Raw genomic sequence first — 22,022 nt, 5'->3', positions numbered from 1 at the left:
CTCAGTCAAAGTAGTCCATAACATTTAACTAAATAATTCACTATATAGCACTCCCATATGTAGCTCTAGAACTGCAGACTCTTTTTGGCTAGAGGAACTATCCACCCCAAAAAGAATGTCAAAGTATATTCCAGAGTCAACCTGTCATGATGAGGAACACCCTGGGAATCATATACTTTACCTGAAAGTTTTCTGAGAGTTCTGGGAAAAATTGCTCATACATTTTCAGTTCTTCTATGGGTCTTCCCAATTCCTGTCTAGGTCTCAGCTTATTAATATCAGTCTCAATATCATCATTCTGAAAGAGCACCAGAACAAATTAATCTTGCATCCAGAATTAATGAACTTCTAAAATAATGACATTCACCTTTTACTTCTGACACAGCCATGCTTTAAAAGCTGAATATCACTACTCTAAAATTAGCTGAACTGCACCTTTCACCATTTAGAGTTAAGCAGCTCAGTTTTATTAGTATGCCAAAGCCTGCATTTCAACACAAGTATTACAAGCATCTCAGTTTTCTTACTTTCATCCAAATGTATTAGGCATAGACATCAGACTACACTTTACATGAGATCTGCGCATAATCCAACTATTGCAATCCAGAATGCAGAGGATTCATCGAACTGCAGTGGCAAACGAGTAACTGCTTTTACGGAAGATGCTCCCTTCATCACTGCTCATGACAACCTTGAATAAAATTTGTCATTCCAGTCCATGGACAATCCAATTAACTCCTGAACATACATAACATAGAATAAGGCAGTTCTGATCAAGTGTCCTTTCATGTCCTGACTGGCAGCTGGAGAGCAGAACAAGATCTTCCTAAAGTGACACAACTGGGAGGGGTCTGATCTCTACCTCTACAGCTGGCTGAACTTCAAAGTTATCTTGCTGAAACACTGACCTAGTCAATCCCAGTCCAGAATCCCAGCTCCTACATACTGAGCAGCTTAGGTGGGAAGAGCAGGCTGACAGAAATACAAGTTGGGAACGGAACACTGCTAAAAGAGATTGCAGTTCTGTTCCACTGTACTCCAGACACAAGTCTGAAGTAAACAGGTTTTGACAACAATCTTGAAGCAGTCTGAAGAACAAAGGTTGATATCTTCAAGTAGCACCCACTCTCGTTAAGTTTCAAGAGCTTAAATTTTAGAAATTGCCCCGAAAACTTCCTCTAAGTCCTTTTAACACTTAAAACATATGGCTGTATACATGATCCAAGCAACTTTAAAAAAAACTTGTTATGCCTGACTTGTGTGTTAATTTTGTCACATACTGACCTTAAAATGTTGGTCCTTGTCATCATCATTTTCAGTTTCAATTTCTGATTCTGTTTCAGCATCATCATTGTCATCACTTTCATCCACTACATCATCCACTAAAAGTCAAAAAAGTTTCGTAAGGCAGTTTAAATATTTAATCCAATACATATGCTCAAAAAAAAGTCTATGTTCTGTGTTTATTTTTTTTTTTGCTTACCACTTGAAAAAATTGTGAAAAAAATCAACTAGTAAACATTAGCTACTATTAACAGATTTACAAAACAAAATGCTTTTTTGACAATTCTGCAGACTCAATTTTTCCATCTCAACATTTCCATCCAGTTTAAAGTCAAAACAAAGATCTTTGGTTTAAACAAAGCAAAACAAAACCAAAACACACCAGCAAGACAGAAGATGGCTATTAGAAGTACTTTACAATGTGGATGTGCCAAGAACATCTCAGCACGGTTTGAGGTCAGAACAAAATGAGATGGCTCTGACACCTTTTCCAAAAGTACGAAATAATGACCACATCTAAAAAAGAAATTGACCTCTCAGCAGCTTTCAGTCATGTCAGCTAGTATTGACCCAGTATCAGAGAACAGTGGGACAAAGCACCCTCTTCACCTTTTTTGTTTTGCTTAAATGGTGCCTAGCAGTTAAAAAAAAAAAAGTCAGGAACATATCACTGAAGGTTCAACTAGTAAGGAAAATACTCAAGCAGGCAGTGCAACTGCTTAGCATGGAAGAGTTGGGAACTAAATTCTACCTCCAAAACATACAGCAAGTTGTTAATTTTTTAGAAATGTGGAACTATTTGGACACTGATGACTAATTTCTACTTGAGTTAGAGACCTAGTACATTGAAGGATCTACGACTTTCTCCTTTTTTAAACAAAGGAAAACAATAGGAAGCAAACTAATTGTTTACACATGACTAACAAGAATTGGGCTAACTCCCCAATATGTGGAAGGGGGTATTAAATGGTTATTCTGGCAGATGTTCTGCTTACTAGTGGCAAATTTCATCTTTTACTAGAAATCTCATGCAGTTTTGAGTGCTGGGGTTTTTTTGTTATGTTTTCTGAAAGACTGTTTTCCATGCACGAAATTTGCTGATTGTCAGTAGAGCTCACTCAGAGGTTTACAAATTATACTGATTTTCCAGTGTGTTCAGAATGATTATGTGTATTGCTTTTACAATGAAGACTATAGGAGATTATACTTTTAATAAACTCAGAGCTGTACCCACCCCAACATACTATGTGTCTTTTTAATACAGAAGTTTTTTCTTAAAAAGAAAGTCCTACACATCATATTTCCTTAGGTTTTTCACTTTTTTTTTTAATAGATAACAAACCTATTAAAAAAAAACAAAAACCACAAGCTATCAGTAGTCTACTTCAACAGAAGAGAAAGTCTGTAAATAGGTATAATGGAGTACCAAAAATACTGTAATAAGCAGAGGCTTAATTTCTGTGGATTTTGAAATATGCTTCTAAATCTATTTTCTACTTAGAAGACAAAACATAAACAAACTCTGAACTCCTGCAGTTTGAGTCTGACCCATATGAACCCCAATCAGATAGCTTCCTTCTTTTGGATTATGATCACTTTTTGTCTCAGGAAATATTATGGATAAGAAGATATTAAAAAGTCTGATTTTGCCTCTTCATTTTAGAGTAACTGTCTGACAGCAACCTCATCAGTTGCTTACCCAGGTACCAAGCTGTTTCATCATATCTGAAAATGCATTAAACATTACTTATCCAAAAATAATGAAAGGTGTTCACAATGGGATGAATCTATTTCCTGCAAAGCACCACACAAATGCTTTGCAAACAAGTGTTACCTAAGCGACTGCAATAGTCCAAGAAAGCAGCTCTATTTTGGTCATCATTCAAATGAAGGAATAACCACAATAATCTTAAAAATAATGCTTCAAATGGCACATGTCAATCTAAATTCACTACACGCAGCTTATCAGAGTAGCAGAAAGAAATCAAGGAATATATACTGCTGTAGAACAGGATGTACAGTACATTACATTTCACGTAGGAGAATGTATTTAAGTGGGTTAAAAAGAGAGCCCATTTATGATTGTAGGCCAATATGTACAGCCTATGCTTTAGACTTCAGAGTTTGATGAACAACACATTTTAGTTCCCATTTAATTTTTTATTTTATCTCTCAGAAACATAACCACACGTGTAGACAAAATTTTCATCAGTTAAAACTTAACATTTGAAATTTGTGCTCCACACTAACAGTCACAGACCCTTTGCTAGCCAAGAAGAGTGTCAGAGTCCAGGTTTTCGTGGAGAACACGACTGCAACTGATTCCACCTTACATAAAGCAATGTTAGACATACTCAAAGACAAAATATTACAAATTTACCATACCATCAGGAGGCAAATTGTACAGCTGAGCCACAGGACCACTGGCAGGAATAACTGGGAGTTGGAAATGGAAAGCACTTTTAATAGTTGGTAAAGGAAGACGATTTTTAGGAAAACATTTTCTCATTATTAGGCTGGATGTGTTGACAAGGGGATCAAGAGTTCTTACTGCAAGGCACTCCTATTAACAGGAAAATAATGAAGACAAGAGAAAAGTACCTCTCAAACTAATAGTCAAACTACATTTGGTTTACAGATTTCTAGAATTCACTAATAGCAAGCCATTTTGTTTACAATAAGTTTTGCTAATGTCTCTTTTGAAGGCCAGAAGAACTTCTACCAACTCAAATTCACCCTTTTTAAAAACCCAAACTTAAAAATTAAAAAGACTTCCCCCACTTTTTAAAACCGAGTTCAACAGCCCCTCCCAGAGATAGTCACAGCCAAGTAATAACAAATATTAATTTAATTCTCCACTTTAGTCAAGTACAGAAAATAATCCTTACCCCCATAATCAGGAATGACCATAAATATCATAAAAGAACTATGATAAATTTGAGGTCAGGATGTGGTTTTAAAGCTGAAGAGGAAAAACAACAACAACAAACCCAACTGAGATAAACTTACTTGTGAAGTGTTGTAAAGAATTTTCATCCCATTGGCATCAATGAATGCCTTTCTTCCCAATTTGATGTTTGTAACACTTTTAATGCACTGTAAAACTCCTTTCCGTATCAGCATGTATCTGTGTCGACTATCATGACGGTGCCAATCAACATAAATCGTTAAAAGCACCTGCACATATCCTCTGTCTACTGCTCTCCTGGCATTTGTTTCTTTATAAAAAAAGTTAGGAAAGAAAATTAAAAATTGCCCAATGACTTAAATATTATTTTCCAATCAATGTTAAAATTATTCTTTTTACCCAAGTAACCGAGTTGTTTCATTTAAAGTAGTACTGTAGCCACGCTTGGAGTTTTACATCAATCTAAACAGAAATGACTGCATAACTGAGGCCAGCAGTCTAGACTTCATTCTTCAGAATAACATTGCATGTCATGTTCACGGTTGACCAGAAAAACAGCGTGCATTATACTTAAAGGTAATTGTAAGATACTGTCAGCTAGCAAATTAAAAAAAAGTGTTTATATAAAGCATATCTATCTCTATCCACACACACTGTATAGCTACATGATTTGAATCAAACTTCTTACTGTTTGTAATCCATGTAGTTTTACAGCAGCTATCGCTGAAATTTGATACACTCAAAATATCTCTACCCCAAATACTGGATAATCAGTATGACAACTAGACTCCGCACATCAGAGATTAGTGGTTTTATGAAAAGATTTATTTATATAAAGTGTAGAAGGTTATAGTGTCAGAATCCCTCAGGACTGAATAACACATACCAAAATAAATGTACAAGACCTCCTGTTTTAAAGACACACCTTTTCAAAATTTAATTTCTTTCCCTAATGTTAAAGTTTAACTGCCAGTTTACAGAACAATAGTGACAATAATTTGGAAATATTTCTTTCCCTAAATTTCCTAAGGAGACATTCTAAAATTAGTAAATACACAAATCTGTAAGACCAAGGTATCACACTGACTATATGAGAAAACTCAGCACCCTGTAATAATCAGTACAGAGGTTTCCTGTCATTTGTCTGAAATGGTTTTCTGCAAATATAATCATGCCTCAGTTCTTATGCAACTCTACTAAAACAACTAGGAATGCTGTAGCTTTTATACAACTGTTTGGAAAGAATCAGTTGATCTGTTTTTAATTTCTTGTCAGTTCCAATCCTGGTGCAAAAATCTACAGAGGTGGCATTTGTCAGGAGCCACTGCTGACAGCCAAGATAGACGGTGTCTGGGAACAGACCATCATTTCGTTAGCCTTGGTTCCACTTCATGAGCATCACTGAGAGACTTGTCATTAGGACCCAAGACCTAATCATGCAGAAAGGTACCTGAAGAAACCCCGTATCTTTCCCTGCCATCCAACAGATATTTTCCCATGTACGTATAAAGAAGATGCACAGGAGTTAAGCTACAGTTATCCATTACTGAAGGGCTGAGGTGAACGACTGCAAAAGGCTATTTCTCCACCTTGGATCCAGATCAGTTCTGCAGAAGCAGCGCAGCGTTCCTGCTGCGTAACTGAAGAGACAGTAACTAATTATTAAACATAGATGTATGTACCACACAAATATTAAAGCCCCAGAGATTGCAGATAAAACTACAGCGTTATTTTTAAGTTTCCTGGCCTTGATTTTGTTTTGGCCACAGACTCACTTTTTGTTTTACTCTGTGTACACACACACACCCACACACACACCCCTCCCTCTCAAACTGGTCAGTTTCGTGTAGTCAAACACTTACTTGATTTTAGCAATGCAGCAAGTGTGTCTAAAGCAACCCTGTCAACATAACAAGAACAGTCAAAACAACAACCAACCAGTAAGCTTAATCTACAGCACTGTATAGCATTAAGTATTTTGTATAGCTATCATTTATTTAGTATCTATACTCATGTTTTCCTGCTTGCACTGTATTACAGACTTTGCTTTTAAAATTTCATTTTATTAAAATGCCATGCATCTCTGCTATTCCTGAAGCCTGATGGTGAAATTTAAAAACATCAACACAATGGCTATACAAACTTTCGGCCTTTGCAAAAAAACACAGTGACAACCTAATCTTTATGAACCATACTCAAAGGATGAGATAAAAATCCATGAGTTTCAGAAGTATGTTAGCAGCAGAACAAGTACTTCCACAAAGCAAAGGACACAGTTTTAAAAAACTGTAGGTCAAAACTGGCAGTGTATGATGTATTGAGGAGTAATGCTCATCAACCTGTACTACAACACAAGAGCATCAGTGTAAGATTTTTGTTGTACATAAAGATCTTGTCTCAATTAACTCAAGAGGTACAACTAGAAAACATACATACTTATTTTTACTCTCGTTGTAAAGAGAGACTTCATGCATCTGATCTTAGACCATAAACAAGGATATCATGATTACTCACATCATGGAATACTAAGTTCATATGTCTAATTTTAGCTGGGGCTTAAAGGGGCAGGGCATTTTTTTAAAAGATATTCCAGTGGCCACACATACCAGATTTAGATAACATAACACTATTTCTTTTGTACGGAAGTCAGACTATGAACAACATGAGATTATTATTTAGCTAAGTATTTGAAAAATTCAGTTTTCCGCAGGTATGTAGTTCAAAAGGGTGGCAGCGTATCAAGAAAGGGCTATCTCCAGTTAGATCCACTTATCTATTTTTACCGTAAATTCACTTTAAAAAAAAAAAATACAGGGTGGAATCTAAAGTCATGACTCTAAGGTACATAGGAATTTTATTATTTTTTTTAAATACAATAGCCCACTAGACAGATATTGCTGGTGCTTCCTACTCTGTGTTATGTTTTTGCTCTGAGAGTCTAATTGCTTTGAAGTAAAACAAAGAAAATTTTATTACAAAATAGAACAGATAGTGTCACTCTAAAAACACAACAGAGATGTGGGAACCAATTCAACAAATTGAAAAGTGATAGCATTGTCTTGATCTGTTCATCCTGATTTGGGAATTACCATGGTACAGTCTCCATGCAGGACTATTAGACACACAAAATAACATTTACATTCTTTTATCAGTATTGTAACTAGACATTCAAATATTTTGTGTTACTCTACTGAGGAAAATTAAACTGTCAGATTTGTGATTCTCCTTCCCACCTCCCTTCACTTTAACTTGCAAATATGAGTTACATTTTATTTCTCGAATATTATTTTTCATTTACAAGTAAGTTTTGAAACATATCTAAGGTTTTCCAAATACTTTGTTAAAGAGACCTTACTTACTTCATAAGGCTAGTGTTCTTTTTAGTAAAAGGGCCAATGATCTTAAACATCAGTTCTACTACTCCATTCTTTCCCAAGGACACTGCATTTACAGCTGAAAGAGATAAAAACAATCCATTTTAAGATAATATAATAAGAAAGGCAACAGGAAAAAGTCCATATACTCAAACTAAAATCCAAGTGAGTTAATTTTTAAGTACAAAAAAGTTAGATGTGTTCACACTTCAAGACACAGAATAACAAGCAGACACTACTCTACATGTAATTAGTGTGATAATCCAATCTTGATAATACTTGGAAAAGAATACAAAACATTAATTATTACTTTACAAATAAAATCAGGTACTAATTCCAATGCATGCTTCTGCTTCCTTTGTTAGTAAGACGTATCGTAAAAAGAATTTTTCTTCAAAAAAAAATCTCACAGTTTATCAAGAGAGCAGGGTTTCTAAAATACCAAGTCTAACAAGTTCTATTATCCTTCAGTATTGGGATAGACAAGTATGTCCACCTGGACTTGAAAGTCAAGGTTCACTGTCAAATTTGGCAATGCCAATCAGTATAAGTTTTCCTGAGCTAGATGTTATGCATATATGTTCTCAGAAAAAAAAAATAAATATAAAAATAATCTATTTCAAAGGGAGCAACTTAACAAGTCTACATTCAAGAAATGCACACTGGATGTATACATGGTTGAAGCCCGATGCCCACTGAAAATAGAAACTGCTGAAGCAGGCACACAAATTCTCAACCTAGTTTAGCAATATGCCAGCCTAACATAGTGGGAAGAGAGCAACTAAGAATTGAGTTGGACATTATTTAGTACTTGAACCCAAGTTGTAATTTCATCATTGTTAGCAGCAACATTACACCCCTAGAATCTAAGAAAAATTAGGGCTCTATTCTGGTAGCAGCTGGTACACAAACTTTAAATAGTACTACCCATTGGAATGTAATAAACTACTAGTTTTTCTGTTTATAAGGAGAGGGAAATACAGAAAGATAGAATTAGTCTCAGCAGAATTCAAATTAGAGACTCAGTTCAATTTCCCATTTTCAGCATGAAGCAAGTTTTCAGCTAAGCTCCGTGACTATCTGTTTAAACTCTTCCATTTAGAAGCATTTTACCTCATTATTAGCTCAATAGAAATAAAAGTTCCACATTTTAAAAGTATTGGGACTTTATGAATTATAGATGTTCATGTGAATATACTTAAAACATAATCTTACAGATCATCAAATCAATTCTCTTGGAGGAACGTGGTTATGTTTTCAGTTTCTTGCACTTATTTAAGAGGTTCAATGGCCATTTTGAACTCAAAGGAAAAAAACTTCAGAGCATCTAACCGACAGTAGAGATACAGCAAGAACCACATTATTTTTGTCAACTTCCTAATGCCTGCCCAAACAAAGAATTAAGCTGTTGTGGAAGAGAATTAGTCCAACAATAGGGCACTTCACCTCAAGGAATAAGGGAAAGGTTAAATAAAGAAGAAATATTTCCTGTGTGAACCAACTTTTAAATTAGCAATCAAGAATGAAATAAAATTATAAAAGGCAAAAAAAACCCCAAACATGACCATGTATAATAAAGATAATGAATATTTAATTTGAAGTGCTTTTGTAAGCACAACGTTAGCATTTCTGGTTTAGATCTTAAAGCATCAGCATTTATACAAATTAGATAAATCAAAAGTCCACACATCCAATCGCACTGGTTGACCCCACCTCCCAACTCTATATATGTATATATATATCACACATATATACACACACCTGAACAAAAATCAAACATGCACATGAAGTACAAATATGCTTCACAGCTTTTATTAGAATTTAAGCAACCTGACAATATAAAAAACAAATTTTCAGATAAAAATAATTATTTTAAATGTCTAATATTAAACAAGCATTTAGATTTGATATTTTAACCATATTTAGGTAAAAAACTTTATATCACATGGGAAAGAAAATAATTAACTGCAATACTTACAGTTGGTTGAGTAAACTCTTAATACTTGAAGACATGGCAGTACTAGCTTGTGGTTCTGCAAATTCTGCTTCACTAAATTCAATGATATGTTTAGGGCACCATTAATTCTTGCTTTCATGCCAATCTTTTTGTCTGACATCAAAGAAATATAAGATCAATCACACTAATTTTGAAATTATTATCCAAAAATAAAAGTTAAATGTACCGCAAACTCCTTCTACTGATAATGTCAACTCTGCATATCTATTTTTCACCATTCTTTCCTCCCCTCTATTTTACTCCTCCTTTTGTTATCCTCTACCGAGTACGTGGATGCTTATACAATAATAGAAAGAAAATTTTTCTTAAGTTTCAATTATAAAACTGTAAAGTATTAAGCCATATTACTTAAGCATATCATTATCACCTTTTGGACCAATTTTTGCAAGAAGAGTATGAAGAAGCACCATTAGTTCTTCATTTGGTGGAGAGTCTTTGCTGGCTGTCAAAAGCAGCTGCAATAAGATCTGTGTCCCTCCTTTAGTGACTAAGACGCTTGCTCTCCGACCACCACCTAGAAATTAAAACTCGACTGATATCTCTGAAGCCAAAGAACAATTAAGCATCTAAGTTACAGTTATCATAAAGAAGGTCTTTAGAACAGCAATATCTTCTTCATATTTGACTGCAGCATGCAGGAACATGCTGGACTTAGACTTATAGCAATGTAAATTATTTGTGTACGATTATTTGAAAGGTGACTTCAGTCTTTATGTTCTTTTTATTCTGCATGTAAATCAGCTTTACAAAATGTCAGGAACGAACAACAACAACAAAAAAATCACACAAAGAAACCCAACAACCCAAACCCCAAAATTCTGCAGAAGAACATAGGAATATAATCACAAATCACTCCTTAATGAAAACTTACCAACTGAGACTACCTCAATGAGAATATTGAGTATATTTAGAATAGTCTGAGGATCTTTTGTATTCTGCAATAAAAACAGAAAGATTTCTGTGCTTAATGTAGACGTCTAATACCATGGCTTAGATACTTAAAGCCCAGAGAAATTGCCACCACTAAATCAAACATAACTCAAGATGTAACCACCTAACTAACCATCCCACTACACAGCATGAATTAACCACAAAACCAATTGAACTCTAGTATGTAGTATGGCATATTAATTAGAAGAAATAGTTGACAAAAAATTTCTTAGAATATATAAAAAAAAATTCTTAATAGACCTTATCTAATTATTAAGGTCCTACACAAGTTTTGGAGACTAGCTATGAAAACAACTTATTTAATAATACAAAGCCCAGTGATAAAATGATACCTTGCTATGTACCCACAACCACACAGATTAAAGGATTTTACCTCTAGGGTTGACAGGATAACTTCTATTCCAGTAGAGCCCTTAGATGTCATCTCCTTCCTGGTTTTTTCTGCCAATGAGAAAAAGATCATTTTTCTTTTAAAATACTAGTTTGCAGAAAAAAAGCGCGATCCTATACAGATTGATCAGAAAGTCTACACTGCAAATAATAAAACCTATTAAAAATTGCATATATGTATATAAAACTAAAATAAGCGAAATACTTAAGTGATTTTAAAACTCATTTTTTCATTCACTTGTTCAACAATATTGTCATGCCCAAAAAAAAGCTGTAGAGAAAATCTGTAACAAAGCTCTCTTCCAGATACTTCCACTTCTCATATATATACACTCACATCTATATATACACTGTGAATTATTACTTAAATTATAGCTGTTTGACAGTACAAAATGCACTCAATATAACCAATAATATATCAGATAACATTAAACATGGCCTTAAACAGGTGCTTTCAACAGTTAGTGACAAACACAGGTGGATAATCAACTTCACCAAACACAACAAAAAATTAAAGAAAATGCCAGCAAAGAATACAAGAAGGAAGGCTCAAAAGGAAAATTACTAAAACCACAAAATTTAGATATTTACCTTGACTCTGAACCAGATGAAGGATCTTTGAGGTAACATATCTGGCATTATCTGCTTCTCCTAATACAGAGTCCAAATTTATCTTCTCCAGCTGTGACAGCAGATACACAGTCCGAGAACTGGTAGAAACACTACAACAAAGATTTTTTTAAATTCATTTTTCCATCTAGATCAGAGAAAAAAAAACAACATCAACAACAGAAATCCCATGTCGGAGTAAGGGGAGTGGCTAATTTACCTTCATATTTTATCTCAATTGAAAAACAGTCTTAATTCTCCTTAATTCTGTCAAATTTACAGATTTTGCAAAGTCTGCATTGCAGAAGACTGATAGTATATAACAGCATCTCCAAGAGCAACTGTGAACAGGTAAACTGGTTCCAGCAAATAAAATCAAGATATAGGTACAAGTGTTGTTTATCTATGCCAATCAGAGTAACTTACATTTAATATAGTTTATATTGAATGCCAGCATATTCTATCAAACCTGCCATTCACGGAAAAACTGGTTTCAAACAGTCCCAAAACTGTTTGTCTCACAGGCTGGTGTTTTGGAAGGGAAGGGAAATGAAGGGAAAGAAAAGCAAAGATTATCATTCATGAAGTGAGCAAACCAGCACCCACCATTCTGAAGAAAAAAAAAACAAAACGTTGGAAGGTGTTAAAAGTTATCATCAGAGTTTGAATTCATTTTGAACACATTTTGGCCTGACATCATAAAGTCACCTTGAAAATGTATTTTAATATAAGAAACAATTTCAAACCAGGCATTCATATAGATAGGCAGATTACAGAGAAAGAATGAATGTAAATGTTTATAGTATTCAAAATAGTCAGTCTAGGAATAGTTTTATTTGGTCTCCAGTTTTAGATCATAACAATAATTTAGAATAGTTTTGAGATTCACATTCCCACAGGAAAGTAATTTTTAGACAAATGTTTAACATTTGTATTATAGTAATGTAATTAACTACAGGAAATTATGATTTCCAAGGATTAACTTCCTTGACTTTTCACTTTTGTAAAATTAGAGCTCTGCAATAATCATCAATAATTCATTTTACATGCATACTGTTCTGACTATCTGCAATAAAACTAAAGTATATAACATTAGCTTTATAAATAATGTCAGTTTTGTTTATAACAATGAGGAATTATTACTCCTTGATTTGCATTTTACATCTGTGTAAAGGTTTCACACTTACAGTTAACTCTACTAAAATAATTAGTTTAGATGTGGACAAAAATGTCAAAAATCAAGAAAAAAGGTAGCTGACAGCAAAGGTTGTGCTGCTGTGAAAGCCAATTGATATAATAGCTGCTGAGGAAACTCGTTCCACCACTTTCACTTATCCATACTGGTATCTAAATGAGCAGGATAACCGAAAACCAACTTCAGATTACAAATGATACTTACAAGCTGTTAACACCAGTAATAAGAAATGGTTGTACTAATTATAGAGCTTAAATATTTTTATATTGTGAAATAAATGTATCACTTTCTCAGTTATTTGCTAGACTTTGACTTAAAAGTAATTTTTTGATCTAAAATAAATCTGTCTTGGTTGCCAAAATATTACTTTCCTTGTGTAAGTAAAGCATAATCCCTCCAAGCCTCTCTCACCAGTAAAAAACAGGTTGAATAGTATAGAGCTGTTATTATTTGCATAAGCTTTGTTTTGTGTATTTCTATTCCTCATTTATCCACTGAACCTGAAATACTCCAAAATAAACCCAGAATTTTAATTAAGTCCACAAGCTCTATTGATCTGATATACGAACTGGCAAACTTCCAAAGGATGTTATCTTCACGAGCTCCACAATCAAAACACTTAAGAGTCCAGACAACCCACAAATAAGCCAATGTGTAACAGAAATGCTGCTTCAATTTATGTGTGTATATGTATAGTTTCCATTGTGGTACATCATTGGTCTAACAATGAAATAAATGTAGTTTGAAAGCTGGAAACAACACAGGAAAGCAAAGATGATCCTTAGGAACAAACAAAAAAGGAAAATGTAAGTTTTCTTAAAGACAAAACTCATTTATAGGCATTAAAATTTCAGAGTAAACCTGATTTTTGACTGCTGCAACATGATTTTAGAAGGAACTAAACTACTTCAATGAAATATTAGTAATAAAATAAAAAGAAAATAATTAAATATATACAAAACCATATCAAGCTCCCAGGATGACAGTCACGTCACCAGCTGGCACTGGGGAAGTCCCAGGCTGGACTCAGTGATGGACAGGAACTGGATTCCATATTGAAACAAACAGACAGAGCCCTCCTCAGATGCCGGCCACTGAAGAAAGAGGGCTGACCCTTTGGTCCCTCAGCTTTTATGCTGTGCATAAGGCAGATGGGATGGAATACCCTGTGGGTCAGTTTCGGGTCACCTGTCCTGTCCGCTCCTCCCTGCGGATGGGACCTCCTCTACGCTTTTTCGCTTCCAACAGGACAAGTAACAAAGTTGGTTGCCCTTGGGTGTTACAGCAGTAAGTATAAGCAAGAGCCTCTGGGCATCAGCTATAAACATAGGTCTTATCACTCAGAGTGAACACTGTCTGCACACTATGCTGTTAATCTCAATAGTTAGGAGAAGCTCGGCTAAAAAGTATAGTTATTGAAGAAAATTGGTCCTGTTTTACCTCAAACCTGGACATCAAGCAACACTGGCACATGGAAGTAATATACCATGTACAGAAAGTTCACATCTAACATTATTTCTCCATACTTATGAAAATCTTTAAAAAGGTTTAGGAAGGGCAAGTCATTCCCACTACTGGGTGGTATAACAAATTAAGTCCTAAGATTTAGAGATATAATCTCTTCCTGGGGCCAGGGTTTCTATCAAGAGCAATAAACACTCATTGTAGCAGTTAAAGAAGTATCTTTAGAATGGTTTAAAGCTATTTATCTTGCAAGAAGTCTTCCAACAGAAATATAGCTGAATAAACTTCACGTCTTTGGCATACCCAATAAAGCGTTCTTGAAAATAACAGCAGCTTAGAGTCTATGCTGAAAAATAAATTAAAGTCCCGATTTCCTCTTAGCTATGACTGAGTTTTCTTCTTAAAACAAGAATTGTACTCTTATTTATCAATATTCCACAGTAATATGCATAGAGGTTGTAATAATGTGACAGCCTTCCATGTCTGCATTGTAAATCAAAAAAGCTCTAGGACAGGAATTATGGCAGCAAGCCTGACGGACTCTGCTCCTGTATGTAGTAACTGCTGTGACAATCCTTTTGACCTAAGAACAAAATGCAAGCCCAATTTGCAATGGGACTCTTTCGGATATTTGCAATGCAAATACATATGTTTTGACCAACAAAACATTCAGGATCCAAACCTAGAAGATAGCTCTCCAAAACAGAGAGACACCATGGAATTCAGTATTTTTAATCCAAGACCTAGGTAAACTACAGAAATAGTTAGAATGGCACAATAAAAACCATGTCCTGTCAGAGCTAGATTTCCTCTCAAGCTGCTGATATCACAGAACCTCACATGAATACCCTGAGCACTGTCACCAGCCTTTCATACAAGACCTGTTTTCCCCACAGTGTGAAGAACCCTTCTTGCTACTAAAAGGGACATTTTTTCATCCCACCCATTCTAAAGCCTTCTCACAAGAGCACTCTGTAGTCACGGAGGGTTACATCACCTCTATCATCTTTAGTTATAAAAATCATGACCAAGGAGCACCAAAAGAAACTTTATAAGGCCATATAAACTACCCTCTTCAAAGTTGGACAAACACCACAGCTGGTCTTCATGACAGACATACACCCAACCAGTCCTTCACAGCCTGCAAAAGTGGTGATTCATTAACTACAGGCAACTTCGTTCTAACACTCTGTATCCTTTCATTTGAAAGTTTTCCTCCCTGCAGTTTAATCTTATTATTTCTGGCTCTGCTCACTACAAATGTGACTGTCCTTTATACATCCCAGTGGTATATAACTGTCCAAGCAGAGCACCTTGCATGTATTTCCATCAAATATTCTTAACCATTTTCTGCATTTCACAAGAGTATTTTGAAATCATCTGGTCCTCCAACATTTTTGCAGATCTTTCCATCTTCAAGTTGTGTGCAATTTTAACAAGAACTCTTTCCTCTCTTTCAGATCATTAGTCAAAGCTCTAAGTATTTTCAGTCATTAATTGTAATCAGAAAGAGGAAGAAAGAGCACACACAGAAGCAAACTGTGCACCATTTCCTTCCGTCAGCAATCAACTACCTCTGCTCTGGTATCCAGTCAGCGCTTCACTCCAGAGCACCTGGATGGAACACTCACCTTAGCTTCCTGATGGCAGTCGTGCAATGGTTATTTTAGTAAAGCTTTAAACACATACATGGTACTTTAAGGCCACTTTTCTGCCCATGGCACCTGTTACTCTCTCCGACATGAAAAATCAGATGTATTTTCAAGATCAACTCCAACCACCGTTGGCTGTTTGCAGCCTCACCCATTTGGCAAGTTCTTCCAGGATCCTTCTGTGCAAAGAAGAGAAGGTGGCTGACCTACAGCTACTTGGTTTCTGCTCCGTTGACTCCCACAGACACAACTACTAGGTTTGCCATCTCTGTCTTTCCCTACTTAATCCAAATCTCATGAGTTCAAGACAACTGATAATTATTATTCTGGGGTGAATTCAGCAACCCAGAATAATATCCCAAGGTGAAGTTTACCAGGTTTAGTTGATCCCACACACTGCATGTGTCCTTAGGAAGGAAATGTGTTCTCCATCCCATGTTCCAATGCTGCAGCTCAAAACACCTCTCACACCATCATCTTGCTTGCAGAAAGGAGGCATGAAGAAGCTTGCTGCCACCTCAACTGTTGCCAAAGAGTACAGCGTGACTCTAGCTAACCAGAGAGCTTTGTGGATTTCCTCCTTCTCTGTTTAGGAAAGCTATGAGTAGATAAAGAAGAAGCAACTGCCCAGACAGTGAGGAACACAGGACTTCAAATGTTCACATTTGAAAGAACTCCCTCAAAAAGAAAACATCTTCTCAAAAAAAGTTCCCTCACTGCAGGGACGTTTCTTCTAGTTCCACCAACTCCCAAAAGGTTTAAGCATGCTCGTTCTGATTATAAAGAAGTGCTAGAGTCACAACCCTTCATTACTCACTGTACACTGCTTACACTACACAAGCACTAAACCACATCATTACACTGAGTGTCTGCTCATGATGATAAAGCTAACTCTAATGGCTGACATGGTGGCTTATAAAAATTCAGTTGTCTTAGCATGGTTTTCAGCTACTCATCTTGCAAGACGCCTTCCAAAAGATAATAGTCAAATGAAGGAAGTAATCAGAAATCTTCAGTTGCCCAACTGTACCTAGTTCATCTGGAACTGCTGGCTGACTAGCCAGGACCCTGAAGTATCAGGGAGTGTCTTCTTCCCCCACAGCAAACAAATCTTCTGTGTTTCAGCACGCTACAGTGAGCCTTTAAAAAACTATTTAAGGCAGGCTTCTCATTAGTTTGTTTTAATTTTATTCCAATGCTAACCATTTCCAATTTTTTTTTTCCTCAACCATCTCCCCAATTACCAAATAACCTTTAGAGAGCTGATACTTCTGATTAGTTCCTAGCTATCTCCGTACAATAAATTCACCATAATTTATTCATGACTGAGGGAACAACTGTTTTGAATTGCAGGGATGGAAACTTTCATTTTAACTCAATAACTAATGAAGAATAAATGGCACTTAAGTAGGCACTCTGCTAATAGCCAATATTCTTTGTGATAGTATACTTTATGTATTATATATAATTAGTAGTATTTCCAAGAATACCATTTTTGACTGAGAGTTTGACTTTGCTTATCATAATACTTAAGAAACTAATATACTGTATGTAAAAAAGGTAATAGTTTCTTTACTATTTCTTTTGATCCATCTCTCAAACAGGAACAACCAGTCTCTGATATCAAGCCATTGTACTGTTAAAGTCAGCAAAAGCAAAGATGATTCTACATGTAAGCATTTAAATTCAAATTTTAAATCCATCCCATAATATAACATTAATACACAGTAGAGCACATCCGTCATGCAAATTCATCCACTCATTTAAAAAATAATTGGTATTTCAGAGAACTAAGACTGAAGCCAAAATTCCCTATCTTGCCACCTTTGGATTTCTATTTTTTAAAAAAATCTGATTAGATGGTTTGATTTAATAACGTGGTTTAACCTGTGATAGTTTAAGAAAAGAGTAAGGCAAAGTTTTTCAACAGTTTCCTGATGCTTAACAGACGTCTTCCACAGATAATCTTGTAGCTTTTTCAGGTATTTGCTAAAACAAATTATCATGAAAATAACAAAAACAACTTTTCAACTCTTGCAATCTTCTGTAGTCTCACTCTTCTTTGTCCTAGCTGTGTGTTGGATTGCAGGACTGTTGGAGAATGATATACATCTTATGACAAATTCATGGCTTCTTATACAGTATTATAAACTTGTTCTTTAATTCCTTCAGCAGGAATAATTTTACATTTTGCCAATATTTGCATGAAATGATTAAATTTATTGATAATTTTTTCAATGAAATTTAATGTGTATTTTATGTTTGAACATGTCTACCACTAACTGAAAGTTTTATATTTAAAGAGTTATTCATTAAATGTGAAGGTACTTTATGCTAATTAATATTGATTCCCTCAGTGTTTCAGGATAACAGCTTACACATTCTTACTAGGGACCCATAATGTATATTTCATTTATCTTATTATTAAGATAAAGACTGTTTCTTCCACAAACCTCAAATAGCTTGATGTTGAGAAGTCACTATAGTTTTAAATTTACCTTTTTTCAGACGATGTTTTTACTTTGTTCATATCGGAAACCTGATTCTTCAAATCACCATCTCCAATAACCTGGAAGATATTAAAACTTCCAATTATCAACATCTTCTGTTCTGTAATTGTGAAATGCAACCACCATATTGGATATGCCCACACTAGAAGTGTTAAATAAGTTAATTCACATTGATTGCATTTCTTCACAGTCACAAGCTCTTCTCTCTTCAATCTATTTGATCCAGCTTTTAAAATAAACTATTGCTATATAAATAGAGCACGATTCTACATTGTAATTCAGTCCTACCAAGCTCAGAAGAGTCTGATTATAATAAACCAGAAATTCCTACCAGTTACTTAACAGACAATATTTTCATGTCCATAACAGAGTTTTACCAAACAAAGCTTCTGCTGAAGCAAGTAAATACGCTTCTTTAAACTTAACTGACAAAGTTGTAAGATGCCACAACATACTTATTTATGACTGCCATTTCATTTATCTATAGGATAACTAGGACTAGAGGCACAGTGAGAAACATGGAGCGTTTGGTGTTCTTATTTAAGCGAGACCTGAATACATTTCTTGGACAGAAACCATATCGTGCTAAGGACTCAATTTTCCTATCCTTTTAAGGACATAGTGTCCTCAGGGTACACTGCTTCCTCAAACGGTGCCTCCAAGCAATTAAGGTTGCAGTCTACAGGACCATTAACTGAACCTCAGCACCATTTGTGATTTAGTATGAATGACAAACACTCCCACTGGCAAAAAAATACCCATAGTGTCCTCAAAGGGCACAGTGGCTAGTATTAAGGTAGAAGACAGAGTAAAGGGAAAAAAATGATGTTCAAAGATATAGGTGGTGAGAATGAAGAAAATAAAGCACTCATTCTCTTAGGAAATGCAGGAAAGATTCAGTCAACTGCACACAGAGAGTCACCTCCCAAAGAGAAATTTGTAAAAATTCTCAAAAATCCTTGTTGTTCAGCACATAAAATAATCCGGTTTTTATTACTGGTAAATTCCACTCTGCAATTGCTAAAAGCCTAAAGCAGATGAAGTAAGATGCAAGCTTATTTCCAGACTTACCTGAAAGCAGAATCTTTTCCCAGCAGCCAGGAAGCAAATGCTCAGCTTTTCACAAGAATTTCAGCTTGGCTCAAGTTAACAGGTGTCCTAGATTTGTCCAAGAACGCTTCAAGTGTAAATTATCCCGACTTCCTTTAAAGAAAATGAATAGTTACAAGAGAATAGCTGTGTCCATCACAATGCAGAGAACTTCTTGATTTATAAGGTCTGAATTATTCAAAGCAGGTTGCAGGTCTTACTGGGGGGAAAAAATATTAGATTCTTGAATTCAAGTAGCCAAGTGCCGTTTTGCTTGCAGTGTTGACCCGCTGTCAGACAGATGATGAACAGTCTGCCAGTGCCAACAGTGTCTACATATTATAGTGTACTGAACTGCTGTACAAGTGGAGCCAGCCACAGAGCTGAACTATCTTGAACTGCAAGGTCTTAATTTGTTTTTCTCTAAATTCACCATAAAGTATTTCAATAAGCGCTAATGTACAAGGTCAAGGGGAAAAGACAAGCAGATAAGAAAAAGTACAAGAACCTCTGCAAAAAAACAGAGCAGGGAAAAAAAGAAAAGAGATAGAAATGCATATATCAGCAATCCAGAGAGTTGTGGTGGACCACTGATGCACACTAAAGTAACAAAATCTCTTTTTAACACTTCACTAGGTGATGCAAAAAAGTCACCTCCAAACTATTTTAAAAACTTTTATTATTGAGCTTATTTTGAATAAAGAATTGAAGAAAAGTAAAAGCAGAAGGTGTGTGAGAGTCTGTTTAAATATAGTTTTTAAACACACTTAATGTCACTTGCCTGCCAGTGGTAGCAGGGCAGAGGATAAATTAGCATCAGTTCTTCTGCATTTAAAAGACCAACAACAACAATTGACAAAATAAGCCTCAAGTTGGAGGGGAACAGAGGAGAGCAGGGAGTGTTGACTAGTTAAACTTCAAGTTGATATATGCTGGATTCTGTGCAATCTCCCTCTGCCTTTTCACACAGCCTGTGGAACATTATCTGCTCCATCCTCCCACCTACATGGGGGAAACAGGCAGCTTCTTCATAGGAAATTTCTCCAGACAGGCAAGGTTCCAAATTAGAAAGCTGCACTCACTGTAATAATGCTACCAGTAGCAAGATAAATTAAATGGACTGCAAGGAGTTACACATAATTTTCACCTTTTCCTTTCTCCCCAGAAAAGCAAAGACATGCCTTATGTGACATGTCTTTGCCACCCTTCTACATTAATTCTTTGTCACTGAGCCATTGACTCACCTCCTCTGCTGATCCATCTTTTCAGGCCTATGAAACTTTGCCACTCATTGGCAAAGCTTGTACAGAAGGGCATAGGATACTCCCCCAGTATTTACCTTTCATGTAAGTTTTGGCATGTGCTGAAAGGTAACAGAATAATATGGAAACCAGAGTCCTACTTCTTGGATAAACACTCTAACCACAAAAGCTAGCACACAAAATGGCGAGCACTATCACAAAGCGATTTTCTTTTGCTCAAAACAATGGCTAAAGAAACGGACTGGCACCATTTCATTCAGACCTCACATTCAGGCGTGTCTATTAGGCATTACTGGGAGTGCCTGTTAGACTACAGAGGACTCATCAGGACACCACCTTCCTGAACACTAAGTTGATTTACGTGCATTAGAAGAACACTAATTTGCTCAGTCTCTCCAAGCCAGCAATAATTTTGGTCAGACATTGTACCAGGATGCAGAAGAAATTTTACTGACACAAGTTAAGTAGCAACCTGCATGGGGGGGTGAAAGGGGAATTAATAATTCCAGTACTGTGATTTTAATGCTCAATACTAATACCATTCTCCTAGCACAGGTGACTGGACCTCAAGGCTTCTGCAAGAAAACATAAAGGGTTTATGACCAGGGTCACAGAGTCCAGATGCCGCTGTCCTCTTTTAGAAACAGCATTAGCCCCAGTTCTCATGTGGACGAAGAAACTTTTAGATTTGGGCTTTTCTTTGACAGCTGCCAGGTTTGAGGTTTCCTCCCTTACTGCAACCCCTGAAGATCACACACCAAGTACTTGTGCTGTTTCCCGCCCAAACTCTTCACTAGGGATACCAAACAAAGCCCTCTTTTTCCTTGATCTCACATATCTGTATCTGATGCACAGTCAAAACTGGCTCCTGATACTTCCATAAAGCAGAGTCTCATTCCCATTTTAGGCATTCATTTACTTTTGTGATCCTAAATCTGCTGCTTTGGGGAAGAGAAACATAAAATGCCATCTGTTTCAAAAAACAAGCAAATACATAAAAATCCCCTTCACTAAAATCAGGCCAGTGCCTGTTCCACTTCCCTTGTTTGTCTTCTCTCTTAGAGGAATCCTTTTTCATTTTCACACAGATATCAGGAACTTCATACCACAGTAGAAAGCCACCTAAATCATCAAATTTACTCTACATCATCTACCTGATAATGGAAAGAGGGAATTTAGAAAAAAAAGCAAATGCTACTAACCAAACACTTTGCATCCACTGTCACATAGCTCTACTTGCATCTTCTTTAAGATTACGGTACTTAAACCGATGCATGTATTTCAGTGGATAGTGAATATACCCATAACTTATTGCAA

At 35.8% G+C, this 22,022-nt stretch overlaps 1 protein-coding gene across 3 annotated transcripts in view; it reads right to left on the bottom strand.

The window, feature by feature from the left end:
* The window catches only part of AGTPBP1 (ATP/GTP binding carboxypeptidase 1), a 67,518-nt gene extending 47,558 nt beyond the window's left edge, over positions 1-19,960 (bottom strand). For 2 of the 3 annotated variants that reach the window (XM_082497114.1, XM_082497115.1), the window contains exons 1-13: positions 19,426-19,960; positions 18,343-18,413; positions 11,516-11,646; positions 10,908-10,975; positions 10,455-10,518; positions 9,951-10,097; positions 9,545-9,676; positions 7,552-7,645; positions 6,055-6,092; positions 4,294-4,502; positions 3,670-3,847; positions 1,285-1,382; positions 182-298 (exon numbers count right to left, since the gene is read on the bottom strand). In XM_082497114.1, coding sequence (XP_082353240.1) covers positions 182-298; positions 1,285-1,382; positions 3,670-3,847; positions 4,294-4,502; positions 6,055-6,092; positions 7,552-7,645; positions 9,545-9,676; positions 9,951-10,097; positions 10,455-10,518; positions 10,908-10,975; positions 11,516-11,646; positions 18,343-18,374 — 1,308 coding nt within the window. In that variant the 5' untranslated portion in view covers positions 18,375-18,413; positions 19,426-19,960. The remainder of the gene's footprint in view (positions 1-181; positions 299-1,284; positions 1,383-3,669; positions 3,848-4,293; positions 4,503-6,054; positions 6,093-7,551; positions 7,646-9,544; positions 9,677-9,950; positions 10,098-10,454; positions 10,519-10,907; positions 10,976-11,515; positions 11,647-18,342; positions 18,414-19,425) is intronic. The other variant, XM_082497113.1, reaches the window with a different exon arrangement.
* Positions 19,961-22,022: the final 2,062 nt, after the last annotated feature.

The sequence above is a fragment of the Vanellus vanellus genome (genome assembly GCF_965231255.1).
Source record: "Vanellus vanellus genome assembly, chromosome: Z".
NCBI lineage: Eukaryota > Metazoa > Chordata > Aves > Charadriiformes > Charadriidae > Vanellus > Vanellus vanellus.
This window is presented reverse-complemented; position numbering and strand designations above follow the sequence as displayed.